The sequence below is a fragment of the Saccostrea cucullata genome, unplaced genomic scaffold, assembly GCF_032062105.1.
Source record: "Saccostrea cucullata isolate Sc308-1 unplaced genomic scaffold, CSIRO_AGI_Scuc_v1 ctg7965, whole genome shotgun sequence".
Classification (NCBI taxonomy): domain Eukaryota; kingdom Metazoa; phylum Mollusca; class Bivalvia; order Ostreida; family Ostreidae; genus Saccostrea; species Saccostrea cuccullata.
In genome coordinates, this window is record NW_026927030.1 from 4,950 (window position 1) to 29,319 (window position 24,370).

At 32.6% G+C, this 24,370-nt stretch overlaps 2 protein-coding genes across 2 annotated transcripts; one reads left to right on the forward strand and one right to left on the reverse strand.

The window, feature by feature from the left end:
* Positions 1-414: 414 nt before the first annotated feature.
* On the forward strand, positions 415-8,638 carry LOC134273326 (uncharacterized). The gene is made up of 6 exons (XM_062755533.1): positions 415-516; positions 2,941-3,097; positions 4,440-4,588; positions 5,429-5,558; positions 5,698-5,884; positions 7,871-8,638. Exons 1-6 carry the CDS (start codon positions 426-428, stop codon positions 8,039-8,041), a joined length of 885 nt encoding a protein of 294 aa, XP_062611517.1. The 5' UTR covers positions 415-425; the 3' UTR covers positions 8,042-8,638.
* Positions 8,639-20,760: 12,122 nt separating this feature from the next.
* Positions 20,761-21,903, reverse strand: LOC134273325 (alpha-(1,3)-fucosyltransferase fut-1-like). Its single transcript, XM_062755532.1, has one exon. It carries the CDS (start codon positions 21,901-21,903, stop codon positions 20,761-20,763), a length of 1,143 nt encoding a protein of 380 aa, XP_062611516.1.
* Positions 21,904-24,370: the final 2,467 nt, after the last annotated feature.

Here is a 24,370-nt window from a genome sequence, read left to right on the forward strand (position 1 = left end):
ACGTATTTATTCAGAAATTCTATAAAATGCCTTAAAATATTTTAAATTCAAACTCAAAAACAAAAGCTATAGAAAATAGTTTTATTTCCCCTTTTTTGCAAGACAAAAATATTCTATCTAATTTTCTTTGCATTTCTCGAGATTCTTTCAGAAGAAGAAATGTAACGAATGCAAAGAAATCGCAAATCCAGATGCATAAACACACAGCTAAACAAATGTTTAGGATACTTTGGCTAAATGAGATATGAGAAAGAGTTTGGAAGTTCGTGATACTTCGAGGCTTATCATCAAACTTGTTTAACTGACGAACTATGGGTGCCAGTTCGCAATAAACGTCTCTATTTTGATGCGGGATGACCACGCGCCCCTATATCGTCTGCTGATTAACTTTCCCGCTCAGACTTGTCCTGAAAAAGTAGACAAAAATGCGCAAAAAAGGTTTGTCCATTTCTGCGCTTTTAAAGGAAAAGGAATACTTGATGCACCTTCCAATTCTTCTGTTTTTCACGTTGGCAGGTAAGTTCTAATGTTATGTTTCATTTTTTTTTAAGTGATTTAAAAAATGATTATTTCTTTACACAGAGATTTGATTTTATATAGCATGTCAAAAGATAGGGGCACCGCTCATATATACAATATACAAGAAAGCTGAAGCTAACTTTTCAAATAAAGAGTTGTTCTTATATTACTTGTATGACAACATTAGTTTGACTCTCTTGAATCGTTTTAATTTATGGCATTTTCTTACATAATTTAAAGTTATATAATAGGTATTGAAACTTTGTTTTCCCTTTGACTTAGGATAAGACTTAATGCATTAGGAAACTATATTTAAAATGAAATGCTGTGTTCAAAAATATATCTACCACCTTTATACAAAGTTAGCGTATAAATATATTTGGGGAAAATGAATGTAAAGAATATGCAAAAACAGAAAAAAAATACTCCAAAATAATCTGATAATAAAGTTATCTCAGTGGTAAACTATTGCAAATAGAAAATCTGGGATCTTTATTCATTCAAATTCTTCTTAACTGTATTTCAGATTTGATTTCATTTGACAAAATATTTTTCTGTTGTCTTTTGATCATTGACATTCCTCTGGACATGTGTATTGTCAATTGATAAATGACACTGAATATAACGAAACTTGGACATTTATATAACTGTTTATAATTAAAAAAAAAACAATTTATATTGTAAAATATTTAAATTGTTCGCAGTTATATATATTGAATTGCTTTTCGGGGCCCTTGATTGGTAAATACAACATCTTGTACATGTTCAATAAACATACTGTGTTTACGGATCAAAAAATTGAGGAGAAACTAAAAAATCTATAAAAATAAATTATAAAGTAAGACTGGTTTATTTTTCTCACTTTAAAAATATGAAAATTCAGATCTAAAAGGAGAGAAAGAAAGAGAGAAAATAGAAAGAGAGGAGGGGAGGGAGTGAGGAATTGTTTAACTTAACGTCGGCTAGCTTTAGTTATGTTTACATGCAAAATGAATCTTTTGAACTCTGTTAATAATTTGTTTATGTTGTAGACCTATTACATCTGTTTTTCGCGGACATGCTTCTTAAAGTACAGTCTTCTCTCATGTATATTTTTTTCATTCATGTTTACAAACACATGTCGCGAGGACATACTCGGCTTTCATAATTAATATCCAACTCCCGTCGCTTTGGAATACACATTTGGCTGCAGCTCGGCATCTGGTTTTTTTTCTGGTTTTAAATGAGTAACCTCTTTGCAAAAAAAAGTTACAATGGTGTAAATGTCGGTAGAAAAATAACAGCAGCCGTGTATTGTCATAACATTTAAAGTCTTGTTTCAGCAATCGACAAAAATTAGAGGCGGGATGGATGTTGAACATGTGTTAAGAGGGAAAGTGATAAGACTAAACGACTCCTCTAATCTATTCTAATGATTACGATAAGTCTTAGGAATAAATCAATCACGACATGATTTATCGCCACAACTTTACTCTGACAAAAACAAGACAGCAAATTGTTGGATGTGGTCCTATCTTTGGTTTATTTTAACAAGATTTTTGTGATTTCTCAAAACATTGCATATTAAAAAACAAATTAACTTCTTTTCTTAAACTTTAACATTGATGATTGACATATATTTTTACATATTAAATTTGCAAAAGCTTGATAAGTAAATTAAAGTTACTATCGAAAAAAAATCATATTTCAGTGAGACAGTAAAAACCATCTTTTATAGCACATGCCATGTTTTTACACGTTTTCCCTAAGTTTAGGTGTTATCTTATTTTTTGGAAACTTCCAGTAGAGTCACAAATTGACACGATATATATGAGGGTAAATAACTCCCCCGACTCCGTGCCTTTAATTAGAGCTGGTGGAGCGTTGTCTGTTCACTACGCTGTTTATTGTTTTCAAGACGCACCTGCTAATTAGGGGAGGATAGAATCTTTATAGGGTTATTACTACAGTAAACAGGTCTCTCTCTGTCTGTCTCTCTGTCTCTCTCTCTCTCTCTCAGATAAACAGGAAAATATAGTTTCTTATTTTAAGATGGGAAACAGGAATAAATAGAACGTACGTACAGTGTATCTGAAAAAAAGAAAAATGACAAAATAATATGCAAAGAGTGTTTCCAAACTCAGAAATCTTATTACGTTGTGGATGAGCGGGAAGGGGGGGGGGGGAATAATAATACAGTATACATCAATTAGTGCCATGGGAGGGGGATGATCATGCAGCCATTTAGTAGACAAGTTTAATTGTGAAATAGCTAGGGTATTCATATGAGTGAGGATATATGTATAAAAATATCATATATTTTATACTCTTTAATTAGTTAATAATTTAAAGGTGAAAGTTGAAATAAACTTTGAAATTTAATGCATTTTCTTACTATAGTACATGTTTTCAATCTTTAATTTTGTTCTTACTTTAATTAAGGAAGCCTCGGTGCCGATTTCCCATATTGCCCGAGCCCAGTACAGAAGTACGCATTTGAATGTTTCACCGACTACAACACTCAGATGTTAAACATGAAGAAAAGCAGCGCCACCCTATTGTCAGGGGTGGACGTAGAAATATTGCGGGCTTTCTGCAGGTAGCAGCATGAACCGACTTATACTCTTTCATATAATATGTCATGACTTTCATAATCCAGAATACAATACTTTATCAGATGAAAATATTCAACTTAAGATGACTTCATTTAAAAAAAAAATTAACTGAAATGACCTTCTATTCATGAATCTTAAAAGTTCTGTTCTATATTTAACTCTTATATTAACGAGGCCCGATCTACTTGATCTGTGCATGCATACGTTTTAACGCAGCGTCGACTCAGGCACGTCACAGTACTCTGGACTGCCGTCACAATTGAATACAATAACGTCATAATTAAAATGACGTCAAATTGCGCTAAAATGTTTCGCTGATCTACCTCTATAGACTGTGCTTGTTGAAAGCTGGCTAATTCTGGCATTTTTATTACTTATATGTTTTTAGAAAATATGTTTTTTTTTTAAATTAATAAACAACTTTGAAACATAATTTAGTTTTAGGTACCAATTTCTTGGTACAGATTCATTAATTTTATCTTGCTTCAATTTGTGAGTTAAAAAAAAAATCCCACTGCAACCAGAAGTAAACGATTTTAGTCTATCTCCTCGAACATTGAAGTGTTTATAAATATTCTCCACTTTTTATTGAGCATAAAGAGAAAATTATGTCATAATGCAAAAATAATTTAATTTTTAGAAACTTATACAGTATTACAATCGTTTGTTGGTCTTATGTAGACCTATTGCAACTTATAAAATGTCTAGTTGGATAAAATGAGTCCTGTTTTTGTGTTTTGATATGCCCCCTTTTCACTGCAATAAAAGCTATCTCCGATTTTCTTTTCATTTTTTTAAAAGAGGGATGTGAATTGCATGATATTTGTGAACATCAAAACATTTTAACATCTATTTATTTTTTAATTTGTCAATTCCTTTGTTTATTGTGGAGTTTTAGTATGTAATTGTGTATAAAAACACGAACAATGGTCCATATCTTTAAAGTGCCCCCATTTGACTACAATAAAGGCAAGGTAACAAAATTTCATTCTAACTTTTTTTAGCATAATACATACAAATTTATTTCCAAGAATCAAATTTTTTTTATCATTTCGTTTTCGTAATTTCCAACTAGATTGGGCCTCGTTAAAAAACAAATTTGAAAGTGTTTTTGAAAATTTGGGGGAACGGGAAAACATGATAAATACTGAATAACTCCCTCTTCTAAAACGAGAAACATTTGCCAGAACTGTCAACATACATTGATATAGCTACTATACCGCGTAATCTTCAAACGAAAAAAAAAACGCTTTATATAAACATTTGAATTTCAGTATATCCTATCAGATATATACTTTTGACGTTTTGGAATGTGATATGTTGTAGTTCCTACAATACGGCCGTAGCCTGCATCGGGAATATTAAGGAAGTATGCCCCAAGTCTCTCCACCGGAAGATAGAGGCTACACAGATGAACCTGGAGGGCGCCCATTCTGAGCTCTCAGAGCTCTGCTCCGACGACAGTATTTATGAACGTAAGACGCACATTTTGTAAAGAAGCACGATTATTTTGCTATTTTTATGGGTACAAGCGCATGTGTTGTGCATCATATGGCCTTAACTTCACCCCGAGGTTTATTTCTCTCAATGAAAGCATCATCTTGTCGAACATTGAAACAATGGTACAATGATGAAAAGATTGATCAAACAATTGATTCTGACAATTCTTGATATATCTTAGATTTATATTGTCATATCTATCCTAAAGCACTGTTTCTGAAGATATGGGTACATACATGTAATTAAATAAATTCCTACAGAATAAAGTTCATGGGAAACTTACAAAAACAACCAAGATGAATAGATGACCGGGGTATGTAACCTTTGGACATAAGGTTTGAGGAACTCTTTCAAGGGAAGGGGGATGTTATGCTCAATCCTAACCAAGTTAAAGTACAGTGTATAAATTTGTAAATTTTGCAAACTTACATGGAAGTGAAATAAAGTATGATGGATGTGAGAATCTTTACCCAACCGTACTGAAATACGTACAATAAAAATGTCCACACTTAATTCAAATTGTAATAGAATTTATATCAAAGACAGAAAAAAATAAATAATTAATACCCTATAAAAAGAATATGATCAAAAGGGATATCTCGATTGCAACGTCAAATGTGCTTTTTAAAGACAATTGATTGCCTTAATGTGCTTCGAACTGTATACAGAGTTCAAAAGCACGCAAAAATTTGTGTACAATGGCCATTTCAATTTAATCATTGGAAAATGTATCTTAATTTTTCAATCCTTATTATTGAAAATTCTTGCTCTCCTCGCACATCAAGCAGTTAATCAGTAATCCTGTCCCACTTTAGGTTACGCCCGCTATATGGCTTGTTTCCGGGAATTCGGGCCATACTCGGAGAGCTGCTTTAAAAGGGAGATGAAATCCCAACTTCGACTGATGCAGTGGATAAGCGAGGATGATATATATCAGTTATGTAGGTAAGATCTTAAAATACCTAAAAACTGTTATTCGATCAAGAATTTATAGAATTTATACTTATGCACACTAACCCTTTGATCGATACATCATATTTATTAAACGATTGCCATTTATCTCATTTCTATGCTTATCCTATAGCGATCTAGCCCAAACCTTGGATTGCATCACCTCCACAATAACCATCGAGTGTGGACCGGAAGCTGCGCAACTTGTACCCGTTCTTGTAAAACCCATGGTTAAGAAAAGCTCAAAGTGTGACGTCATATCTACAACGATATCGGAGGTGTCCCCTACTACGGCAAAGCGGCGTAGGCCGTACAGACAGGTAGATTCATATGTTACTCTTGATCGTTATTGATAATTTAGCTGTTATATTATCCTTTCTTGTCGATCTATAGATGGTGTTATATCAATTCTAATCGATCATACATGTATTACAATAGAAAAAATAGTAAACCTGAAATGAATGAAATGCGAATAAAGACACGTATTTTCTAATGGAAAATTGATCAAATAATATATTTTAAATTTAAAAAAAAACTAAAAATGTCTAGCCATTTTAGAAAACTACTTTGCTTACATGTAACACTTTTCATTTTAAGTCGTATGTGCTTCTTAAAATTTCTGAGAATATGACTAGAGATTTAATCCAGAATTTCATCCTTCACCATAAATGTTCGCCCATTTTAAACACACTGAATTGTCAACGGAATATATTCCCAATCAGACAAGGAGTATATGGAGGATGTGACCGGTTGGCAGGGGATGCTCACCCTTCCATGGCACCTGATCACACTTCTGATTTTATGGGAGGTCTATATTTGCTCTACTTCAATTTGGTATTGTTTAATGGGTCCTTGGGCTTGAATAATATTCGTTATCTCCGTGTATTTATTGCTTCTTATATATACAGAAGAAGTGTTCAATAATATTTGTTTTATGTCAAATATCTGCCTATTCTCGTGTGATCCTCCGGCTCTCCCAGACGTTTTGATTTCTGCGATCTTCTAGTCATAGTTTAGATCCCGTCACCTAGCAAGATCGTCGATATCACTAAAATGCATTATTATCATCTGTTATTTTCCAACAAAAACTCTAGGTTTAAACATGTGTACTTTTTTGGGGTTAGCATAATTTGTTATGGAGAGGTAGCAAAAGTAAGCGACTATAACAGGAAAAATTTGAAATTTAATTTTGCTGTGATGCATGCGTTGTAAAATGTATTGATTTAAACCTTCCGATTAGAGGCTTTATTGAGATAAGAATTAGCATAGGAATTTCTTCGATTTATTATATAGTGTATTTTAAATTTTATTTTTTACCTCTACTGATTTTTTTCCTAAATAAAAGTAAGGCAGTAAAATGTGAATAATTCCCAAGAAATCTCAGTGAATGGCCTAATTCTCCTAGCGTTAGTGAAACGAGCTAATCCCTGCTCTGGAAGCTAATTCCTCAGTTATCCGTAATCCTCTAGATTTTACTTTTGCATTGGTCAAATATATTAATGGACTAATTCTCCGTGCATTAGTCTTGAAGCTAATTCCCCGCCATTCGTAATCCTTTATTTGTATCGGTAAGAAGCATATCATTGAGGGAGTTAGCAGGATTCCAGTTCCCCTCGACCAGGATTATTTCCCTCGCCGCAGTCTTGAGGAACTAGATCTTGCTAACTCCCTCCATGATATACTTTAACTGCATAATAATCATCTAATATTTCCATTTCTATTTTTTTTCTCTGTGATAACTCTTTGACAGTTGATTTCTTGATAATTCTACCGGAATGTAAATTAGGCAGGTCAATAGGTCAGGAGCTAAGGCGCCTCATATGCACGCATTTCTCGTGCGCATCTTTCTCTGTGTCTGACGCTAAGGAGGCTATATATACATGTAAATCTCGTGCAGCTGCCTTTGTGTTTCACGTCAGTGGGTGAGGACTATTGAAATTGGCATGGGAGTCCTCGTGTAATTTAAATCTATGTCTACATTTTTAAAGTCTAAATCTACAATTTATTTCACAATGAAAGGGAAATATAAGGAATTACTGTCTAGTTACATGTAGTATACCATGCCAGGGACATCAACGATAGTGGGAAACATGGAATAATTTATGCATTATGGGATTCGCCCGTTATGCAAATTATTCCATGTTTCCCACTATCGTCGATGCCCTGGCATAGTATACTAACTAGACAGGGATTCCTTAAATTAATGTGTGGAATACTGAAAAATAGCAAAAGTATTGTTATTTTGCAACTGTCATTTTATGCACAAAAGGATCAAATAATGATACTTAATTTGTTTTTATTTACAGAAAACTAGCACGCCAATATCCAGCTTAGTAACTTCACAAGAAAAGGATAAATCATTGCACAGTCACGTTATATATGCGAACACTGAAGACAAAAATAAAGCCTCATCTCTTAGTTGTCGTGTAATAGTTATGTGTTTGACGTTTGTTTTCCTACAATACTTAAAAATTTAGCCTCTTCTTTCCGGAAATTTACTAAGTGTAGAAAGGTTAACAACTTACCCTTATCACTAAAACATACAATCACCTGTAGGAAGGTGCTCACTTGACATTATTTATATTCATTCTTCATTTTGTTTTAATTTTTGTTTAACATCCGAAAATTTTCCATAATCACACTTTTTGTTAACCGTTACCTTTGAGTCGAATATAAACAATATATGTATATTTTGTATATTCTGCAAATTCACTCTGTGATAGACAAAAACATTCCAGCTTCCGTAGGTACAGAACTATTTGATTGGTAATTAAGAATCAAATGAAGGGGGATCTGTGTCGGCGGAGGCGAAGAACAGCTTGTAAATTGTCCCTCACTCTCGGAAGGGAAATAGAAAATAATGTAATCAGAATGAGAAGCTATGATTAAAAGATAATGATGTACATTGGAAATAGATGTCCTTCTAAATGAAATATGTATTGTTGTTTATTGTTTATATTTAAATCAAATAATTATCCATGTACCTATTGATCAGTAAAACATGTCTGACCTGGACATTGTTTATTCTGATGAGATATGTAATTTTGTTTTCCCTTCGTAACGTTAAATTTTTTACATATCATCTACTCTCTAATGGGTACGGATTAAAGGTTATATCGTCCTCAGATTGTGTTTACGTGTTACAATATCAGTCTTTGGTTGTAAATTGTTTAAAAGACTTTTGAGCTTGAATACTGTTTGTCCACTGTGTGATGGACTTTTAAGGTTGAAAACTGTTCGTTATCTTCATATGTTTTTTAATCTCAAAAACTAGTATATGTTCTTACCCGAGTTTTATTTTAAATATGTTTTCAATGTTAAAACATCCGCTATGTTACAGTCTCAATTTTGATTAGACCCTAAACAATTTTCCCAATAACGTCATGTATTAGGTGTATTAAGGCATTGGGATATAAATTAGAGATATATAACCAGAGAAATAAATGTGTCTCTAATATAACTACAGAAGGAAATTCGAAATAAGACTTTTGATTTTGTTATTTAGAAAATAAAATGGAAAAATCTAGTAGACTTTGTTTCAATTTTTCAAGATAATGACAATGAGTATGATTTCAAATGACTTCTGAAATACATTTTTTGTGTGACGAACGTAATAAGATATATTTTCTACGCTTATTAACTTTTCAGAATATATATTTGCAAGGAGTAAAAACGTAGATTTTTTTGATTCCTCGACACCTGAATATAGACTCGGATCTGTGTTTATGGATATTGCAAATCATAGGCTTTTTAAACCCCCACGTTTCAAGGAAATGCAGCTAAACAATCCGTCCTTTCCTTAAACTTCAATATGTCAATAAAGGAATTGTATTTGAAAACAAGAAAATGGTAAACTAACAACTAAGCTCTATGATAAACTTAATGACTTTAACTTTTCTATCGTCAACTTCCCTTACTACAATACACCTTCATCACCTGCATACGGAGTTTATATATCTCAGCTGATTCGATACGCAAGAGCATGCTCTACGTATAAACAATTCCTAACAAGATAAATTATTGACAAACAAGTTGATGAAACAAGAATTATAGCAGTCTCGTTTAAAGTCATCATTTCATTAAGGTCAATGATACAATGACCTTGTCAGGAAATTCAAATTATCATTGAGTCAATTGCTGACTGACGTTCTTCATGCTAATTGTTAGTCCATTAATTACACTGAATTAACGATGGATTTTTCCGTTATTTTCCAATCCTGACAAAGTGAAACGGCGAATGTGACGGCAGGGAAGCTCATTCCTCCATGGCACCTGATCACTACTCCGATGTTTTGAAGGTCCGTGGTTGCTCTGCTCCTATTTTGTATTGTTTTATGGACCTTTGATTTTGAATACTTTTCGTTATCTCCATAAGTTTCATGGAAAATAATAATATTATATATCAAACAGTAAATTTGCAATCTATTTTTTAACATATTATCGTTTATTGACAATTCTACAAGAAATAGTGGGAGAGGGAGAGGGAGCAAGTTCCTTAATAAAAATAATCGCCCCCTCTGATATCACGATGTTACTGTTGATTTTACGCCTTTAGATGAATGCGTAATTCGAAAGAATTTCTTTTATTTTGCGCAATACAGAGGGGTATATATAATTAATGTATCATCATAACAGTTACTTGATCCAAATAAACGTATGACGTTTTGTTGGCCTGTGCGGATCAGCAGATCAATTAAGACGTGATACGACTCTTCGGATCTAGTGTCTGTAATCAGAATACTTTTATCCCCCCTTTAAACAAAAGATTACACAGAGTCTGACAAATCTGTTTCATATTTGAATATTTAACTAGAAAATGGCGTCCGTTGTTACCAAACAACTAATTTTTATGATAAACATGATGACTTTCCAATCGGTAACTTCATTTACTTGTGTAGATATATACCTTTTCATCTGTGCATTGAGGCAACGCACTTTGAACGAATTACGCACTTTGAAAGTTGTTTTCAAAGTGCGTTAAAATTGGGACAAAATTAACGCACTTAGAAATTTTTTTTTTCAAAGTGCGTTAAATTTGGACACACTTATCGCACTTTGAAAATTTTTTTGAAAGTGCGTTAAGACATTTAAAACATTTTTTTTTATTATGGGGACATTTAACGCACTTTAAAAAAATGTGCATAAAAAGTTGTAGATTTTAGTAATTGAGAGAATCAATTTGTATTGATTATATCTTTCGAAAAACCTTTTTAATTTACAGGTACTCATTTAACCTCATTGAGAACAAGGAGAAGACGGAGAAGAAGGTCTCTCATCCCAACTATTTTTTTCCTTAAACATGGCAAATTGAAAGTGGATCCCCCATCCCCAAGTAAAGCCCCAATTTTCAATGCCTATAATATGTATATATTAGCAAAACATTTGTGTGACTACCCCCCCCCCCAGTACAGATGCCTATGCTATACCCAGATATGTGTATTTGCATAACTGGTATGACGTTGAAAATTTTCAATTTTAGTTTACATAAAATGCATGCAGACTGGAAAAAATTAAGTACAGTAAAAAAATTTAAGAGAGAAAGCATTTTCAAAGTATGGAAAAATCAAAATAGCTCACCTCATCACCGAAGAGTTATCAAACAAGTTCAATTATTTATCATACCTAATATTTACAAGAATATTAACCAAGCCATACACATTTTTTCAAAGTGCATTATTATGGGCGATATTAACGCACTTTGAAAAGAAAATTTATTTTTTCGAAGTGCTTTGATTTGGTTCCAAATTTTTCAAAACAGTGCATGTATACTTTATAATTCCTAAATCATTTGATAATGAAGGACATGCTTTAGGTACGGAATTTTATTTAAAGTAACAATATCATGACAAGTCTATGTAACCAGAATGTAACAGATTTGTTAAAGTCACCACTTCGCAAATTCTATGATCAATACTATGACATTGTAAGTAAATATTATCTTTGTTGAGGCTAATTTCGAGGGTCGTTCTTCTTACTGATTGTAAGGCCATTATTTAGACACTGAACTGTGTATTTCTTGCCTATGATTTTGCGTATTGGATGATCTCGGATATTTATTTGACTCAATGATAAATTGTATTTGCTAACAATGTCATTGTATCGACCATAGAACTTCCGAATTGATGACTTTAAACGAGACTGTTGATATTCTTGTTTCATCCACTTGTTTGTCCACCAATAACTTCAAAAATTGTTCATATACTGAGTATGCTCGTGTGTATCGAATGACAACGTTGACTGGGAGGTACAGTATCAACTTTGTATGCATGTAATTGTTATTAATTCGTCGTCGATATAACTTTATTTCAAATTGAAATTCACAACAATCGTTCTCTTCTTCTGATATGTATTAGTTAGATTTTGATCAAACTCGTTGTAGTAAATTATCGAGTTGAATTTTTTTGTGATGCGGCTGCAAATGATGTTGTAAAGCATGGACTAAAAATTATTGTGGTGTAATAAAGTGTTGTTATACTAATTGTTTCGAATTAATTGAATTAGGTAAAATTTTCTCTCTTGAATTTTCACATGTTCCTAAGAGCTTTTGCTTTAAGTCTATGCTTAGAGTTTTTATGTATCTTAACTGATTATAAAACATCTAAATAATACTGAATTACAGTATTCCTGAATTTCTATATCATTGCTTTTAAAGTTACAAGGAAGCAGGTCTGCAGGAAGTAATTTAGTTAGTGGGTACACTTTAAAGCACCACCGAATAGAAATTTCTTAACAAAAATGTTTTGTGAGATTCCAAATTTTAAAAATGGCCGAAATGAAGAAAGTAACATTATCACAAAGAAGGAAATTAGAGCTACGAAGATAAAGTAAACCGGGAAGGAGACCTACTCTATGTAGAAAATTTTACGCCACAAAAAACTCCTATGTTGCAACCTTCAACTTGGGCTATTGTCTGAATTTTGCATGGTTTTCACGCGAAATGGCTCTAAAAGAGAGAAACTACTTTTGAACATGGGTGTATTGCATAATTTTTCATTTGTATTATATAATTTTTATTTGTAATATATTACGTTCTATTTGTTTTGCAAAATGTTTATTTGTATTCAATAATTTTTTTAGTTGTATTGTATTCTTTAAAATGATATACATATATAATAAATATTGGTGCAATTGAGCAAACTTAAAATGTCTTTTCTTTGTTTCTTAAGCTTTAAATAAGGCTTGATAATAACTAAATACATGTAATAATGTGGTGCATATAAAATGTTACAAAATTATCCTCACAATGTAAAATCTTGCTATAAAGCCGGTAAAACCAAGATTTGACGGTTTCAACCACAGACGCTTAAAAAAACCTTTGGTCCGACTTTTTACATGCCTGTTTGGATAGACTTGATATTAAGTAATTTCACATTTTATGAGCCTGCTGTAAATAAAATTTTAATAAATGTACCTACAATCACTGCACTCATCCGTTTTCAACAGGTGTTAATGTTGACTACAGATTTATCTTTACTCCTTTTCTCATGTAAAAGCAAGAGATTCCTTAATGAATACGCTATTGTCAGTTAATTATACCCGCACTTTCTAAAGAAAGTTCGGGTATATTGTTGTTACTCATGTCCGTCCGTCTGTCTGTCTGTCCGTCCGTCCGTCCGTCCGTCTGTCACATTTTTCTTCCCTGAACTCCTCCTACATTTTACTCAGTAGCCTAATCACCTTTAGGGAGATGGTTGGGGGTGTCATGTAGATGTGCAGTAAGGTTTCGGAATTTTGATTCTGCCCCTGGGGGTCAAATGGGGGGCCGAAAAATGACGTTTTTTATGCAAAAAGCCCCGTCTTCCCTGATCTCCTCCTACATTTTACTCAGTAGCCTAATAATCTATCGGGAGATGGTTGGGGATGTCATGTAGATGTGCAGTAAGCTTTCGGAATTTTGATTTTTGCCCCGGGGGGTCAAATCAGGGTCAAAAAATGATGTTTTTAATGCAAAAAGCACCGTCTTTCCTGAAATCCTCCTACATTTTACTCAGTAGCCTAATCCAATTAGGGAGATGGTTGGTGGTGTCATGTAGATGTGCAGTAAGCTTTCGGAATTTTGATTTTGCCCCAGGGGTTAAATGGGGGTCGAAAAATGATGTTATTTATGCAAAAAGCCCCGTCTTCCCTGAACTCCTCCTACATTTTACTTAGTAGCCTAATCATCATTTGGATGATGGCTGATGATGTCATGTAGATGTGCAGTAAGGTTTCGGAATTTGATTTTGTCCTGGGGGGTCATATGGGGGTCGAAAAATGACGTTTTTTATGCAAAAATTCAATGAACTCCTCCTACATTTTACTCAGTAGCCTAATAATCTTTTTGGAGATGGTTGGTGGTGTCATGTAGATGTGCAGTAAGGTTTTTGAATTTTGATTTTGCCCCAGGGGGTCAAATGGGGGTCAAAAAATGACGTTTTTATTCAAAAAGCCCTGTATACCCCAAACGCCTCCTACATTTTAATCAGTAGCCTAATAATCTTTTGGGTTATGGTTGGGGGTGTCATGTAGATGTGCAGTAAGGTTTTGGAATTTTGATTCTGTCCCGGGGGGGGGGTCGAAAAATGACATTTTTTATGCAAAAGGTCCTGTCTTCCCTAACTCCTCCTACATTTTACACAGTGGCCTTATCCTCTTTCTTTTGAAATTTTGGTAAAACAACAAGGCCAAGGGGTAAAAAAAATCATAGCATGTTTGGAAACATCTTGTTATGGGTAATGTACATGTCAAATGTGAAAGTCATACCTCTTCTCAATCAAAAAGAAATACAAGATTTTTGAAAAGTAAGTTAAACTTCAAGGTCAAGGTCACAGAGTCAAAATTCATGATACATTTGGAAAGGTCTTATCACAGGTAATATACATGCATGTATATAATATTGATGTCCTTTCTTTTCTCTTTCAAAATGATCAATTTAAAACATTTTTTACAATAGGCTTCAAGGTCAAGGTCATGGGTAATAAAAATCATCGTATACCAGGTATTTAGAATGGTATTGTCCCAGGTAAATACTAAAACACATGTTTAATATGAAAGTCCTGTCTCCTCTCATTCAAAATATATGACCATGACGACCAAGGTTAAATATATTGTGACACTTACTGACAGACGGACAGACTGACAAACAAATGAGATTTAATGTCCCCTACCTTTAGCGAAATTGAGGGACAATAAATGTCCTTGCTGTTCTTTATGATGGAAAAAGTCCCCTGCATATTTACATGTAAACTGGTTCACCGTTGAAATTGGCCCAGTGGTTCTAAAGAAGTTAAGAATGTGAAAAGTTTGCAGACAAACAAATGGACGACAGACAAAATGTGATTAGGAAACCAGGAGAAAAACTAAAGCTCAAATGAGCTAAATATGTATGATTCACAAGAATTTGGAAAGGGTTACAATTTCTGAAAAGCTTTTTTTTTCATGCATTTTATTTTAAAAGTCTGATAATGTATGACATGTATCCATGTTGAAAAAACTGCACATTTCAGAAAACACTATGATTGAAAATAGTTAATCAATGTGCTTTGGGTAGCAAAATAAAGCTAAACTGGTATATCTAAATCATCCACAGGGCTTTGTCAATTTTAATACAAAAAATTTAGTCAAAAATATTTATACCTGTTGAAAGTTCACAATGAATACACATGTTAAGCGTGAAAACCCTAGCACCAACTGTTCAAAACTTAGGCCAAGTTTAAGGTATTTTTCTTGTAAAAGTGTGTCAAACTCCAAGGTCAAGAAATCAAGAGGTCAAAATTAGTGGTACCCAAATAAAAGGTTTTGTCAAAAGGAATTTACCTATGAAATGTGGAAGCCATGTGTATAGCCCAATCCACTTAAAACTTATGAGAAAGGTTAAAGTTTATCTAGACAAACAAACAGACAAAAACACAGGAAACAAAATATGTATATAGTCAAATGGAAAAAATTTTCTACTATTTTGGAGTCACAAGATCAATTGTCATTTCAGGTACAGGGAGTGGCTAGGGAGATCGGACCCCCCTCCCTTGGAATTTGCAGAGTTATTCAAATAAGACTATTTACTGAAGAAAATAAAAAATGACTTTGGACATCCCCCCTTTAAAAAACATGGACCCCACCATCATTGTTTTTATTATTATTTTTTTAGTTGCTCCTCAGGAAATCTTGGGCTGGAATTTTTTTGACTTCGGTGTGACCCTCCCCCCCCTTCCTAAAAAAAATTCTGGATCTGCACCTGTATACTGAATGTCACGTCCACAACGGGAGATAACTTGACAATGTGAAATTCGTCTAGCCTACAGTGGCATGCGACGGTCTTTGACCCTTTTTGAACTTTAACCTAACCATTTGCATTTCGATTAATTTTTACGCAATTTATACTTAATCTTGTACTTACCGACTAAATATAATCCACATAATCCAATTAAAACACAAATGATTTTAACTGACCACACTGCACTGTCAACATACATGTGCTAATCTTATTCGGCAAACCTTTGCTGATTCCGTCGCCTTCATTATATGAAGTACGAATAGGCCGAGTTGTGATATCTAAAAAAATGATAATGGGTGACACAAACCCAATGTGAATGTAGAAATTTTCAATAAGGTGTTTCAAGTACAAGAACAATTTTCAAACTTTCATAATAAACGATGTTTTAACATAACTTTCCCATCTAGGCCTATTTCAAAAAATAAGTGTGTGTGTGTGTGTGTGGGGGGGGGGGGCATTGACAAATTAATTGGGTTGTATTTTTAATGGGGTTTTTTGCTTGACCAAATACTAAAAAACAGTTTGCACATTTTGATAAATTCATTAAAAACCCTTTGTACTGAAATAATATTTTATGTTGAGAAAGTAAATTTAAAAAGATCCAATTGTGGGAAAATATTTATCAGCATCTTATTAAGTAATTTACTTTATTAATTAAATTCTGTTATTTCAGAATGGTAATGAATTAAGTATACAATATACATATATGAGGCTTATAAATCACATGGTCACCTGAAAATTTTATGCTCAATTTGACGAATACACGTGCGGTGATAATTATAGAATTATTATAGAATTATTTTTACTTTTTCCATGGAAAGCCCAATATGAAGTAGTGTGTATTTAGAGGCAAACACCTTAGTGCGGGTATTACTGTCTCATGACAGCATCTAGTTATTAACATGTTATGATGTACATTTAATGCTATGGGGAGATGATTCTCTTACCAATTCAATTTATATTTGTACATTTAGATAATTCATTTTTTTTCTTCCTATAACTACGATGTATATGTAGTAGACAATATGTATGTATATATGTATATAATAGGGATGGCGATTTGTAACCGGTTAACTGATTACTTGGTCGGAACGATGTCAATCGGTTAGAAAATCTGTAATTGGTTAGTCGGAAAAAATAAAATTTATGTAAATTTCAACCTAACTTTTTATAGTAATTCATTTTTTGGAAATCTTTGCATAAACGTAGATATTTCGGCGTTTACACTATCCAAGCTGACTTGAATGTAATTATAGTTCTCAAAATTGAGATTGTAGGGCAACTGGTCATTTTGTGTTTGAAGTGTTAATTACTGTTAAAACACCATTTCGTTACCCTGGCTGTCCTGCATTTCTTTAATGATGATTAAATCAGCGTTTAGAACTGCGAATTAACACGTTTTTATTTTTGGAAGTTATCTATCGAATAGATTACTAAACAAATTTGTAAATTAAGTGAAATATTTCAGGCTTAATATTAACTATGGTGATAACGCAGAATGAACGTATGTGAAATCTGCACTGGAAAAATATCAATGATTTTTCCGACATGATTCGTGCTTTTCTTAATTTTTTTCCAAGTCTATTTTGAAACTAAATTAAAATATATATAAACTTATGTTTTTTAAAAAGACAAATGCAATGATTTAATATCTATACTTGATCAGTCTTCTGGTATATATGAATAGATCTACATAGAAAAAGAGTTATGTATGTACATCAAGAAAATACGTATTTTGATACGGTTAACCGGTTGGCAATTTTACAAAATGTTTTATCAGGAGAAGACTATCTAAGTTTCTAAGATTGCGTTCGGTCCTTTTGACTTTGTCAGTACAATATGTTCAATTCATCATTACTCTCAATAAAAAAACAACAGCATTATGTCTAAAACGTAGGATTCTTATCACATTTCTTGTATTAAAAATTAATGAAATTTTCACAGAATCAAGAGGACAATATCATTTAGTGATGGTATTAGTGAGATTAAATTTGACCGTTTAATATTAGAGGCAAGGTCAGGTCAAGGTCATTACCTTTTTCCTGGACATAAAGAATAAAAAATTACTGTTTCCAATCATGCAATCCCTACTTGTAATTCAAACGATTGAATGTTTTTTTTTTCTTTTTGCATAAAAAGATACTATCATATAGGGCCTATAAGATGATATTACCAAATTGAAATAGATAATTTAAATTAAATGGATATTTGCTAATCCGAATTTCTTCTACTTTTCTTAAATTTTTAGGATTTATTATTTATTTTTATATGCTTCCTATATTTAACTTTTCCCAATTTTCACATATAGTAAAGTTGTCACATAAAGGTACAAAATGATACAAAAACTAAAACTTTTGATCGTTTACTAAGAGAGAAATAACACTTTTTACAGATTTTTGGCTCAAATCTGTACTAAGATTTGAAGCATTTAAAAGCCAAAATAGTTCTAGTATGTTTGAAAAATCTTATATATTTGATATATTTTGAAACTTTACCTACCTACCTAGTCCTTGTTATGCCCGATGGCACATAAGGCAAGGACTAGATTTCTCCACTTCTCTCTATCTTTAGCGTTTCTATTTCAGCTCTCCCCACGTTAGCTTGTGGTCCCTCATTTCTTTTTCAACCGTCCTTCGCCAGGTGGTCTTTGGCCGACCAGGTTTTCTCTTCCCTTCCGGTGTCCAACTAAGGGCTACTTTGGTGATGCAGTCGGCTGGCTTCTTTAACACATGCCGTATCCATCGCCATCTTCGTTTAGTCAACAAGGTTCGCATGTTGTCTGTGTTGGCCTTCTCATGTAGTTTTTGAAACTTTAGTCCCTTATTATTAATTTAATCTACATTGCAAAATTTTGTCTTGTCTTTGATTGCGTAAAAATTATAACTAAATTCAATTTTTTGAGAAGCAGAAAAGAAGATATTTTCATACGCCACCATTCCGCCAAAAATATAGTCCCTGATAGTTTTCAAACGCAGTTTACAATTTCTATTTAAAGTTGTATAATTGTGATGAGGAAAGAAAAATGTGGTCTTTTAAACCTCTTTCATCTAAATATATAAGACATATCAACAAAAGTACTTTGAATATTCCTTCTAGTCTGAAACCAGAGAAGAATCCTACCTTAAGAGATTTACCGCATTTGCTTTTTGTGATTCCAAATTTCAAACATTCAACATGTTCTCGATCTACTCAGTGCTAAAACATGGCACCAAAACTTCGCAGTTTGTTCTAAATATGTGCGCATGCCCAGGTATTTAAAACTCATCGATTCAATTATTGTTTTAGAAGTACAGTGTACTAAAAAATGTAAGAAACAAGGTCAGAAATGGAAAAAAAAGATACATTTAGATTTAGTAATGTCCGTAAAAGCCGTAACGTTGGACTTACTATCATAGCTCTAACTATTTTGTAATGAGTTTTCCCATGGTTTTAAGAAATAAAATAAATTTTTGAAGATTCATGAGGTTATGAATTACGACGCTTCACGCCGCCATATTTCATGAAGGGCGTTAGCGCTTCATGATAAATATGCAGGCGTGAAGCGTTGTAGTTCATATACCTCATGAATCTTCAAAAACTAAATTCATTTCTTATATTTACATTTTTTCTGATGACTTGCCATAAATTTACGCCTTTCAACAGTCATTTTTCACGCAAATTAGTGTGCACTATATTTTTTGACGTCAAAAGGGGTACATGTTTTATGACGTAACACTGGAGATATTCATGCTTATTCGTGGTACATACGTAATGTAGTTCATGAGAAAATGAACATCATCTTTTTTACTAAAGAATCACAGGGGAAATTTATTGGAAATGTAAATATATATATTTGAATTAACTTTATGAATCCAAAAAATTAATTATATTTTGTTTTATTACATACAGTTCTATTACATTTTGCGTTATCTTCAGCGCAAAAATTAAATAACGCAAAATGTAACAACGAAAAGGGAAGTTATTACATTCTGTGTTGATCTCGACGCAAAATGTAATAATGCAAAATGCAATAATCAAATAATCGTTTTCTTATACTTTGCGTTGTCACATTTTGGGTTGAACTCGAAACGAACTATAATAACGCAAAACTTAATAACCCCAGTTTATTATATTTTGCGTTGTAACAATGCTTCTTTTCACAAGTTTACATTACATATTCTTTCTACTGAAATTAGAAATTGCACAGTTGTATCTCAACTTTGTTCATGTAAATGGACCTGTCCGTTCTTTTTTGTTACATATATGTAATAAACAAAAGATAGGGGTTTAATTATAGACATAGGTCATACTCCACTGTACGCAATAGATTTTTCGTAAATCAATGTGTCCTCCAAATTTTCTAAAGACACTCGTACATGTATTTATATATAATTAATGTGTTTTCCTGATATTTTTAAGTAAAAAGATAAGCGACAAAAATCAACATGTTCGGTAGTCCTGAATGTAATCCCGACGTCAATTCTGCAAATTTATTAATTAAATTATGACCATTCATGTCATTTAACACAAGACAAAAACATTTACCAAAATTAATCACATTCAATGTACAAATTGATCAAGTTTGGCATAAGATGAATAAACTTCAACTGATTATTCTCTAAAGTCTGCTATTTCTTTATTTATAGAATGTGTTAAGACTATTTTTATGTTAACAATTAGAAAAGCGAAGTGAATAATTATGCGATCATACATTATTGTACGTTTATTCTAATTATATTCTTTCGGTAAGTGCAAACTGAAATTGTTAAAAATAAAATACCGCGTCTAGATTTGCGTTTGTGCTTTTTTAAAGCTATTTTTCAAATAAATACTGATTTCTGTATTGTATCTCTGCATATTTAAAACAATTTAAAAAAACGCAAGTCAGAACATTTTTCTTGATTATCTGACATTTTTTGATGGGTATTTCATTTTCAATTCACAATTATGAAGTCAAAAAGTTATCTATGTGATACAAAATGATTTATCTGTACAATATACACCTGGGTTCAAAATGTTTACCCAGGAATTATTTTTTCTTGCTTTTTTTCCGTTTTCTATGTCCACTAGATATTTACATAAGTTACACTGAGTCTCTTGTACTATTTTGTCAAGTGTTTTTGTGGTATACTTGTCCTTTTCCTTCAAATAACGAATATACTCCGTTTCATTGGAACCGATTTGTTTTAATTCATAAGCCAGCAATGCAGCATTGGTGAAATCTTGAGAGTTAATGTAAGTTCCCTTAGGAATATATTGAGTTGCGTCTTTAGGTCCGTTGATAACAGGAATAAGAGCAGTATGTTCTAAGTAAAGGGAATGCAATTTTTCCGTTGTGTACTGATTGCAGATTGAATTTTCGAACGAAAAATAGAACTTGTAGTTTGTTTCAAACAGGGGAAGGCACTTTGATAATCCCTCATATCTACCGCCACATTTCTTATCACCACATTCGCCAAAAATATCAATTGATAAATATTTACCTAAGTCTTTAACCAAGTTTTCTCTCCTTGAGGGGGTCTTGCAATGACTTGTGAGCCACACTGCATCTTTCGTCTTTGTTTTGAGTATGTTACTGTAATTCTTCAAAAATTGTTTTTGGCTTTTTTGGAATACACCATATATTGGCATTTGAATATCGGAGTCTTTCATATAAGACATGGACAGGTCAAATCGGTCAATCCAATCTCTGGTCGGTCTAGCGGTGTGATACGGACTTTCTCCAGAGAAAAATATCCAAATTTGACCTTTCTTTTTATCGATAACATTTCTCGGAATGTGTCGATGACTGAACACTACAATGTCTGCACTGGAAATATTGTCTGCCAAGAGGCAATTTGGGATGTTGCATAGAGAGCTATTATAGAGCTTGAGGTTGTTGGCAATATAGGGTTCCATATCAACCCAGAATGTCCGCAATGTCTTTAATGGTGTTGTCCTACTGTTGGGAGATGAGTTTGGCCGAGTTATCTTAGGGACTGTGTGCTCATTTTGGATCACAAATTTGTAAACATTCATCTCCGGTGATAGATATGCTATAATCAGCCAGAGAATAACTCCACAAATTAACAATACCCTTAAATCCAATACTAGACAGCCGATCTTCATTCTGGAAGACAATTGCCTAATTTGCAATAATAATAAGATAAATAATAATGAAAAGAGTGTGAAAAATAATTAACAATATTTATTTTTAAGCTCTATTAAGGTTGTACAAAACATCCGTGGATTCAATTATAACTCATTTCTTAAAAAGGAACTGGAGAAAAAAAAAGAATAACATTACTATATTAAAGAAAATGAATGAGACCCGTAAGTAAAATAATAAGTTGTTGCATGTTTTCGTCATATTTTGTGAAAAAAAATCGAAGGATCTTATATATTGGTCAGCTTACATTTCTGTGCTATCTAAATGCAAAGTATTTAACAGTGTGATATTAAATGCAGTGTAACTGTTGTTTCATGAACAGAAGAGGGCTGGTATTTGGACACATATATAAGGCGTTTCCATTCTCTGTGTCCTATAAAGGTCAAGGTCATATCAAGAGGTTAAAGAATTTTTTTTAATCGCCAACATATCTGAAACCGCTGATTCCATTTTCTTTATTTTTACACATTTTATTCTTAGACCCATTTTAATCATTCCGTTGATTTTTTTTTTTTTTTTTTTTTTTTTTTTTGTAAAAATTGAATCATACATTTCTTAAGAAAACTTAAAGGGTAGGGAATGTTCATATGAATTTCGAATGTCAGTTATATTTTTGCGGATATTTCACTCTAACTTTCCAATATCAAAATAAGTTGCTAATTTTAAGGAACAAAAAGGTTATCTTTATGAACAGTATTAAACAGATTTGCAATAAATCAATGGATAATTTTAAGATTCTCTAGTCGAATGTCCCATCTCACAATCATCTTACGGGGGTCTGATAGGCCATACTTGTATGTGGGCAAAAATTGTGTGGTTGAATTTCTTTTATATAATATATAATAGATTTTGCATCCTAAAACAAAATAACAAAGTTTCATAAAAACTGAATTTGAGGAAAAAAAGTCGTCTTTCTATGATGTCCTACCTTAAGTACGTGTACATACCGAGTATTGTTTTCTGCAACAGATACAGCCTTTATTAAAACAAGGAAAACATAGATTTTCACGACTATGACAAGGAGCACACGGCGGGTGTGACCGGTCGGCAGAGGATGCTCACATGGCACTTAATCTTACCTCTGATGTTTTGAAGGTCTGTGATTGCTCTGCTCCTATTTTGTATTGTGTTATGGACTTTGATACTGAATTTTCGTTATCTCTATACCCTTAATTTCAACGTTGAAATAGCGTGGAAGATGCAACATATTTTCAAATAAAGGAAAGTTAGGGAAATGTAACTTTGAAAATGTTTCAAAAAGGTAAATTTTTAATTAATTGTGAATGCAGTGTTTTACATATTTCAAAATTATTTTTACTATGAGGTTTTAATAAATAATGACATCTTTATATAACATCCCACTGTAATTCCATGTTACTGTAGAATTAATTTAAACATAATTGTTTATTCCGAATTAATTTTATCTTCTTAAAAAAAGACTAATACATCCATGCCGTATATTCTTGCGCAGAATGTAAACAGAGTTGATCAAAGAAGTATTATTTTATTAGATTGTGCTTTTGTTGCATATATGAAAGAAAAAAACGTGAAGTTTTTCTTTTCACAAAAAATGAATAAATTCAAATAAAGGCATTGCAGAACGGGTTTACAATTTTCACACTAACAATAAACCCCGGTCAGTTTGCATGATGATATATTGAGTCGTGAAATAACATTTTTTCGAGGTTTAGTTATTTAATACATAATTTCTTTCCTCAGTAGCGTATTAGCCAATATTGTTTTGCTACATTGCAGACGAACTCCATGTCGGTAAGTCGGTACATTCACACAAATAAAAAAGAACGAAAATCTTTTAGCAAAAATATGTATGGGGACGACGATACATGTATTTGCAGTGAGGGTAGGTTACATAATGTCGCCGGCCATAATATGTACATGTGTAACGTATCAGCACGCGAAACATGTACTCTGGTCAATGGACGACTAATGAACTCTTTTTGCATTCAATCAATTTTTACTGCCAAATTACCTATGATATTAAATCAAATCAATGTAAAATGTAGACAGGAATCAAGATTAAAACTAGTTCCTATATCAGACTTCTAGAAATACTAGATGTTACTTGTATATTTACATAAAATCAGAATAATTCTTACTTTTTGTTATTCGTAAGAATATATTTTGATTTGTTAACTGAGGTTACATGGTATATGTACCGTGCTAGTAAACATATTGCGTCTACAGATGTAAAGTTTTGTGTAGCTTATCGCCCATCAAATAGAAATCAATCACCCCAGGCAGGTGTTCCTTGTACACATATCACGTTATGGACTAACGTATTATTGTATTGTAGACGCAAATTCTCTAGAACTTCTAATTTGTTTTTGTTTTTTTCAAAATTAATAATGGATGGCACAACAACAAGCAATGTGTTTTTTCCTACACTTTTTGCATTCATATAAAGAA